General features: G+C 46.7%; 1 protein-coding gene across 1 annotated transcript; it reads right to left on the bottom strand.

Annotated features, from left to right (window-relative positions):
• Positions 1–4,293: 4,293 nt before the first annotated feature.
• Positions 4,294–5,810, bottom strand: LOC124706099. Its single transcript, XM_047237763.1, has 2 exons — positions 4,653–5,810; positions 4,294–4,575 (listed from the first exon to the last, which is right to left on the bottom strand). Exons 1-2 carry the CDS (start codon positions 5,808–5,810, stop codon positions 4,294–4,296), a joined length of 1,440 nt encoding a protein of 479 aa, XP_047093719.1.
• Positions 5,811–8,852: the final 3,042 nt, after the last annotated feature.

The following is an 8,852-nucleotide window of genomic DNA, read 5'->3' as shown; positions in this document are numbered from 1 at the left end:
AGCGTTTACCTTTGCAACGACTAGAAGTAGGACGAGAGGAAGCCGATGACAATAGCGATTCAGGGCAGAGGCTAGAGGAGAAGGCTGCGACAAGGTTAGTCTCAGAGAGATATATCCGGAGATCAATAGTAGTGTCAAGAGCGACCCTAATGATGGCCCACTACGCCAGGGCCTCCACCTCCTCTCCATCCCCTTAATGTAGGGGTCGTATAGCTCATCCTGCTAGGTGTAGGCGGCTGTCTCATCCGCCTTGTACACCGCCCTCGCCGAATGTCGGCGGAGTCTAGGTCGTACAGGAAGGGGGTGCACCATAGCAGCCTAGCAGCTCCAGGTGTGGCTGTTTTCAGTCATGGCTGCTACGGTTTTGAGAGAGGCTTGAGCTAGGGTTTTGGAGGCCCTCATCAGCGGAAGCCGCCACCAATTTATAAACTCGATGACACTTTCCCGCACACAAATTCGTAACCGCCAGTGGAATGAATCGAGTGGATGCTAGTTGCTATTAACATTGCTCCTTACGCAAACAAATGCACACACACATTCAACCAATTTTTGTGTCTATTATCTGTTTTGCATCGGGCAGCTGGATGTCCTAACCGCTAAAATTTAGATAAATGTGATGTAGTTACTATTATTAAAAAAATATAGTAAATTTGTAGAGATTATTGTTGGTCAAACTTAAATTTTTATTTAAATAATAAGCAATATATTGAAACAGAACTATGCCGGCTAAAGAATTCCATTAGGAGTGCCACCTTCATCCTCCTTCACACAAGCGGCATGTGACAGCATCAACGCCCCTGCAAGCCCCATCTAGGGGTGGACATAAAACCAAAAACCAAACCCAATAAGACCGGGACCGAACCTATAAAGACTAAGACCAAACCCGAAAAGACCGATAAAAAAAATGGTAGCAAATTTTCTAGACCGAATTTTGTCCCGCTAATTCAGTTAATTTGGTCACTTGTTCATGGTAACCGAATGGACAGAACTAACCGAATTTTATGTTAGAGTAGCCTAAGTTTCACATTACCCTTTCCCGAATGGACAGAACTTGCTCGTCCTGAACCGTGTCTATGGATCCATCCTAGAACATGGAAGAACAAGTCCAGGGATGAATGGAAAGATCGGATCTACTAGTATAGAAGGATTGGGAGGATGCGGGAGTTAACTCGGCGCAGGAGTCAAAGCAGAGCCGCCGTGAGAGAGTAACTACAGCTGGTTTTTGAAGACGAGGGGCAATGGGGAAGAAGGGGTAAACCAAAAGCTGGTACCAACTCGTCAGGTCGGCGCCCTCACAGGTACAACCAAAAGCGGTTCCGGTTGAGGCCGAGGCGACGTGCTTCATGTAATCGTCCTTCTTCAGGCCTTTGTACCCTTGCAGCATTTGTATCTCTCCAGCGCGTGCTTCGCGAGGCGGATCACCTGTTCCTCAGAAACCAGAACTTGCTGCACCGCCGCTGCAAACTTGGCGTGTTCAGGCTCCGCCATGTTCTGCTTTAGGTGCCGCCGCAGAGCGAGAACCTCCGCGTCCCGCACCACCAGCTTCTTCTCCAGCTCCACTCTAGTTGCGATTTGCTCGGCCAGCTTCTTCTCCAGCTCCAGCGCATAGGAGGACGCATAGTTCACTTTCTGCAGGCGCGCGTCGGTAAGCCGAACAAAAATACAATGTCACAAGAAACAAAAATCAGATGCAGCCTCGAATAGATTAACATGTACCTCCCCGGCGACGTCTTGTGCGTCTCGTACTGGCAAGTGCCGAGGCTTGGGCTTGAAGCCAGGCGGTGCACACAAGCAGGTAGCCGAACAGCCGTGGTGAGCAGGCAGAGAACTCAGTTCAGATTGGCAGGGTAAGTTGTTTGAGTTGGCTTCCTCCCTGTTCCTCTTCTTCCCGGACAGTGCCGACGTGTCGCTGCCTGACTCTGTTTTCACCTTCTGCGACCTCGACGCCGACGCCACTGCCTTCTTAGCGGATTGATACGTCCCTAGCGCACGGCACGGAAGTAAATTATTTGCTCGCTGGACAACGGAAATCGTGACATGAGTATCGTGAACACGTTTACCTTTGGCACGAGTAGAAGCAGGACGAGAGGAAGCCGGTGGCAGTGGTGATCCACCGGCGAGGCTGGAGGAGAAGGCTGCATCAAGATTGGTCTGGCGGAGATATGTCCGGAGATCAAAAGCGGAGCCATTAGCGACCCTAGCGTCAATTAACTTGGCCACCGATTTCGACTGCTGGCTTGTGAGCACGGGATCAGTCTGGGACGGCGGCTCGCCCCAACGCACGGGGCATGGCCATGGCTCCGGCGATGTCAGGAAGAAGAACGTCTCCTTCCACCCCTTGTTGGAATCCGGCAGCCCAGTGAAGAGCGTCCCGGCGGCTTTGTCTTTCTTGGCCACGAAAAAGTACCAACCCCTGAGCGTGGCGTAGGAGCCCAGCTTGAAGAAATGCCGGAACACGGCTACCGACAGAGGCACGCCGGCGCCGTGGCAGAGCACGACGAAGCCCGCCAGGATGCGCCACCCATTGGGCGTGATCTGGCTCGGCGCGAGGCGGAAGTGGGTGAGCACTTTAGAGAAGAAGACGTGGAGCGGGACGCGCATCCCGGCCTCCAGCGCGTGCGCGTACACGCACATTGCCCCCTCTGGCGGCGGCGTGCAGGCTCGCCGTTCGCCGGCCGGTTGCGCCGTGTAGACCTTCGGGACGCCGTGTTTCCTGCAGAGGTCGTCGACGGCGCGCTGCCTTCTGAGCAACGAGGTGTAGTCCTCGGCCTTGGTACCAGAGAGCGTTGGTGGGGTGACAACGCCGGCCACTGTTGTACTGCTGCCAATGTTGGTGGCGTCCTTGTCGAGGGCGCAGGCGGAGCGAGAGCGATGAGAGGTGGCATCCATGATATCGATGGAGGGCGTGGAGGAGTTGTACGAGGAAGGCATCGTGTTTTGCAGCTTTTGCTTTGGGATGGTCTTTCGTGCTCGTCGCACAGGACGAATAAATAGACGAGGATGGAAGCAGAGGAGTACGTCGGTACATTTCTCCATGCGCAATGGGCTATGCGCGTACATGCATAGGCGGGCCGAGTACGTCGGTACATTTCTCCATGCGCAATCAAAGAAATTCGAGATTGTTTTATCTTTTAATTTTATTTAACTATTTCTCGTACTGGTCTCACTCATATTAGCGCCCACGGGTATACTGTAGAGCCCAATTCAATAGAGGAGACGTGTACTCTTTCGGATTTATTATAGTGCTAGTAGCTTTCTCTGGATTTTAATTAACCATATTCTTTCTCCTACATCAAATTAAAACAAAAGGACATGTTTGATTTGTATGATAGAAAAACGTAGAATTGAACTTCAATTCCATTGTAGAGTTTCATTTGTTTTAAACTTGCCATATACCACGTGTAATCTTTGGATGAAAAAATGGAGCCATTCTCGCATCGTTCCTCTAATTTCCTCTTCTATCATGCTTGCTTGTCATGGAGACCGGTGAACATTTGCAAGGCCTAGACCTCAATGAATCGATCTACTGGGAAGATATTGATGAAGAGTACATCGGGGACATTTTCGAACTCAGCTAAGAACGATAATGTTACGTTGGCTATACTTCGATCTTCACTATTTCGCATTCGGAGGTTTCTTTATTATATCAGTAAACAAGACTAGATAGTGAAGGTTAGGGTTTGTTTTAGAGGATCCAAAATAAATGAAGCCCACATAGCACATAGGCTCCATACCATTTGTACTAAATAAATTTAGTCTTTAGTCTTTAGATTTGTCTAAATTTAGTCTTTAGATAGAACATCTAAATTTACAAATCCACGACATTTTTTCAGAACAAAAGAATACAAAGAAATTTTAATTTTGTGTGTCAATTCTGTTGCAACAGATGAACATTTTCTTAGTAGTTAGATATATAATGGATGGTAAGAAATAATGCTAAATAATTTTAGATTTGTGATTAATATCAAATCTAATACTAACTCATGCATAAAAGAATGTCGAATGTTTATCTCTCGAATACTTTTTAGCGTATAGATGAAACAAAATTTGGAAAAAATAGTTAACATCTTTTTATGGACATGGTGGTATTAAAAATTGTTGGTCAAATTTAAATCTTACGCAATGCTGAACTGCTGATTGTTAGAAAGTGCTGATTTTGCAGTTTGCTGGCAGAATTAAATGCTTGTTAACCATGTGCATTCTATTTCCAGGTTGCAGACTCACAAAACCTCATCACGCTAGAGTTGTTTTCAGTGGAACGACAAGCCTCGTGTAGAGCCGGAGGCTTCTGCTTCATGTCCTCCTTGCTGCGTACCTACCCTTCCAGTTTTTGTACACCTCCAGCGAGTGCTCCGCGCGGCGCATTGCGTGTTCTTCAGACCCAAGAAGCTGTTTCACTGCCGCTGCAAACTCAGCGTTTTCAGGCACCGAATTGCCGTGCTTTAGCTGCCCCCGCAGAGAGACAAGCTCCGCGTCCCGCACAACCAGCTTCTTCTCCAGCTCCGCCTTCGACGCGACATGCTCAGCTAACTTCTTCTCTAGCTCCAGCGCATAGGAGGACGCGTAGCTCACGGTCTGCATACATTAAATCTGATCGGATACTGAAACGCTGCTTCTAATTATGAAGCGCGCAGGGAGAAATGTAGCATTACCTGGAGCATTGATTCGTAGGTCGATGGGAACTTCCGCGCAGCCTCCCCGCCGGTGCTGTCGACCGCCGGTGTGACTTGTACGGGCGAGTGCCGCGGCTTCGGGTCGAAGCCCGGCGGGACACCCAAGCCGGTCGCCGAACTGCTGGGATCGGCAGGCAGCGAGCTCATCTCAGAATGGCAGGGTTCGCCGTTTGAGTTGGCCTCCTCCCGGCTCCTCTTCTTCCCTGATAGTGCCGGCGCACGGCTGCCCGGCTCTGTTTTCACCTTCGCGGGCTGATCCGTCCCTAAGTCTAGCACACAACTCGGACCATGGAGATCGTGAGCGCGTTTACCTTTGGCACCAGTAGAAGTAGAGCGAACCGAAGCCTGTGGCGGTTGTGATTCACCGGCCAGGAAGGAGGAGAAGGCAGCGGCAAGGCTGGTCTCGGAGAGGCAAGTCCGGAGATCAACCGCACTGCCGCTTGCGGCTAGCAATTTTGCCACCGATTTTTCTTCCTGGCTTGTGAGCACCGGATCACCGAGGGAGGCCTTGGACGGCGGCCCGTCCCAGCGCACAGGGCACGTCCATGGCTCCGGCGACGTCAGAAAGAAGAACTTGTCCTTCCACTTCTTGTTGGACTTGGGCAGCCCAGCGAAGAGCGTCCCCGCGGCGTCCTTGCCCCGAAAGAAGTACCAGCCCCTGAGCTTGAACTTGACCAGCAGGAAGAAATGGCGGAACACGGCGAGCGACGGTGCCACGCCGGCGCGGTGGCAGAGCACGACGAAGCCCGACAGGATGCGCCACCCGTTGGGCGCGAGCTGGCTCGGCGCGAGGCCGAAGTGGGTGAGCACGTCGGAGAAGAAGCCGGGCAGCGGCACTCGCATCCCGGCCTCCAGCGCGTGCGCGTACACGCACACGGACCTCTCCGGAGGCGGCGTGCAGGCGCGCCGGTGGCGAGCCAGTTGCGCGGTGTAAGCCGTTGGGATGCCGTGCTTCTTGCACAGGGCGTCGACCACGCGCTGGGTGCGGAGCGACGAGGCGTAGCGTTCGGCGACGGGACCCGAGAGCGCGGCGGCGCGCGGCAGTGCGGCGCAGCCATCCATGTTGGCGTCGCCCTTGGTTGAGGTGACACCGGTGATCTCGATGGAAGATGTGGAGGAGTCGTACGAGGAAGGCATCGCGTTTTGCTGCTTGTGCTTGGGATGGTCCTGGAGGATGAATAAATAGACGAGGAGGGAAGCAGAGGAGTCGTCCATGATCGTGTGGCGTCAAGCTCTGTTTTGACTCGAGTCTACACAGTGGGAAACGCCACGTTTTGGGATGTGCGCGTACACGCATACAAGCTACGTCGGTACATCTCTCCATGCGCAATCAAAGAAATCCGAGATTTATTTTGTCTTTCATATTGGAATATTTCCCATACTAATCTCACTCATTAGACTAGTCATAATGAAAAGTATCATAGACTAGTTTATGATACCACCCATGTTGATAATGCTATAAAGAAACCTTTGGGGAGGATTGATAATGTTCGTATTATGGTTAACAATAACCTTGTCCCCGTTGATTTTGTTGTCTTGGATATTGAATGCAATGCATCTTGTCCCATTATATTGGGAAGACCTTTTCTCGAACTGTTGGTGCTACCATTGATATGAAGGAAGGTAATATTAAATATCAATTTCCTCTCAAGAAAGTTATGGAACACTTCCCTAGAAAGAGAATGAAGTTACCTTATGATTCTATTATTAGAACAAATTATGATATTGATGCTTCGTCTCTCGATAATACTTGATGCACACTTTCTGCGCCTAGCTGAAAGACGTTAAAGAAAAGCGCTTATGGGAGACAACCCATTATTTTACTTCTGCACTTTATTTTATATTTGAGTCTTGGAAGTTGTTTACTACTGTAGCAACCTCTCCTTATATTTATTTTATTGCATTGTTGTGCCAAGTAAAGTCTTTGATAGTAAAGCCAATACTAGATTTGGATTACTGCGCAGGACCAGATTTCTTGCTGTCACGAATTTGAGCAGTAGTATCTGTAGAAAAATCAAAAAAATCTGCCAATTTACGTGCGTGATCCTCAGATACGTACGCAACTTTCATTCAATTTGGGCATTTTCATCTGAGCAAGTCTGGTGCCACTTTAAAATTCGTCTTTACGAACTGTTCTGTTTTGACAGATTCTGCCTTTTATTTCGCATTGCCTGTTTTGCTATGTTTGATGTGTTCCATAAACTTTTAGTAGCTTTGTGCAATGTCCAGAAGTGTTAAGAATGATTATGTCACATCTGAATATAAGAATTATGCACTGACCCTCTAATGAGTTTGTTTCGAGTTTGGTGTGGAGGAAGTTTTTAAGGGTCAAGAGACGAGGATGATACAATATGGTCAAGAAGAGTGAAAAGTAAAAGCTTGGGGATGCCCCCGTGGTTCATCCCTGCATATTTTAAGAAGACTCAAGCGTCTAAGCTTGGGTGCATCCCTTCTTCATCGACAACTTATCAGGTCACCTCTAGTGAAACTATATTTTTATTCCGTCACATCTTATGTGCTTTACTTGGAGCGTCTGTTTGTTTCTTGTTTTTGTTTTTGTTTGAATAAAATCGGATCCTAGCATTCTTTGTTTGGGAGAGAGACACGCTCCGCTGTTTCGTATGAACAAATATGTTCTTAGCTTCATCTTTAATGTTCATTGCGAAATTTGAACTACTTCATTCATTGCTATATGGTTGGAAACGGAAAATGCCGCATGTGGTAAATGGTTTAATGTCTTGAATAATGTGATACTTGGCAATTGTTGTGCTCATATAGATCTTGTTTAAGCTCTTGCATCATGTACCTTGTACTTATTAATGAATAACTACATAGAGCTTGTTAAAATTTGGTTTGCATGATTGATCTCTAGAGTCTAGATATTTTCTGGTTGAGGTGTTTGAACAACAAGGAGACAATGTAAAGTCTTATAATAGTTACAATATGTTCATATGTGAGCTTTGCTGCACTTTTTATACTTGAGTTTGCTTCAAACAACCTTGCTAGCCTAGCCTTGTATTGAGAGGAATTCTTCTCGTGCATCCAAATCCTTGAGCCAATAAATATGCCATTTGTGTCCACCATACCTACCTACCACATGGTATTTCTCCGCCATTCCAAAGTAAATTACTTGAGTGCTACCTTTAAAATTTCTATTCTTTGCCTTTGCAATATATAGCTCATGGGACAAACAGCCTTAAATATTATTGTGGTGAAGAATATGTACTTATGTGTTTTATTTCTTAATAAGTTGCTTGTTGAGCGGTAACCATGTTTCTGGGGACGCCATCAACTTTTACCTTTGTTGAATATCATGTGAGTTGCTATGCATCTTCGTCTTGTCTGAAGTAAGAGCGATTTTCATGATCAAATGGTTTGAGTATGCATACTGTTAGAGAAGAACATTAATTGGGCCGCTAACTAAAACCATGATTCATGGTGGAAGTTTCAGTTTGGACAATCAATCCTCAATCTCTTATGAGAATATTAATTGTTGTTGAAATGCTTATGCATTAAAGAGGAGTCCATTATCTGTTGTCTATGTTGTCCCGGTATGGATGTCTAAGTTGAGAATAATCAAAAGCGAGAAATCCAATGCGAGCTTTCTCCTTAGACCTTTGTACAGGCGGCATAGAGGTACCCCTTTGTGACACTTGGTTGAAACATATGCTATGCAATGATAATCCGTGTTAATCCAAGCTAATTAGGACAAGGTGCGAGCACTATTAGTATACTATGCATGAGGCTTTCAACTTATAGGAGATCTTATACATAACACATATGCTTTATTACTACCGTTGACAAAATTGTTTCTTGTTTTCAAAATGAAAAGCTCTAGCACAAATATAGTAATCAATGCTTCCCTCTGCGAAGGGCCTATCTTTTACTTTATTGTTGAGTCAGTTTGCCTATTCTTTCTATCCCAGAAGCAAACACTTGTATCAACTGTGTGCATTGATTCTTACATGTTTACCTATTGTACTTGTTATATTACTTTGTGTTGACAACTATCCATGAGATATTAATGTTACAAGTTGAAAGCAACCGCTAAAACTTAATCTTCCTTTGTGTTGCTTCAATGCCTTTACTTTGAATTTATTGCTTTATGAGTAACTCTTATGCAAGTCTTATTGATGCTTGTCTTGAAAGTATTATTCATGAAAAGTCTTTGCTATATGA

Source organism: Lolium rigidum, chromosome 1, assembly GCF_022539505.1.
Source record: "Lolium rigidum isolate FL_2022 chromosome 1, APGP_CSIRO_Lrig_0.1, whole genome shotgun sequence".
Lineage (NCBI taxonomy): Eukaryota > Viridiplantae > Streptophyta > Magnoliopsida > Poales > Poaceae > Lolium > Lolium rigidum.
This window is presented reverse-complemented; position numbering and strand designations above follow the sequence as displayed.

Excerpts from the sequence above, each read along its gene's own strand:
- LOC124706099 (XM_047237763.1), bottom strand. The coding sequence starts at position 5,810 with ATGCCTTCCTCGTACGACTCCTCCACATCTTCCATCGAGATCACCGGT. Across the intron at positions 4,576-4,652 it reads CCTACGAATCAATGCTCCAG|ACCGTGAGCTACGCGTCCTC; the intron begins GTAATGCTACAT and ends TAATGTATGCAG.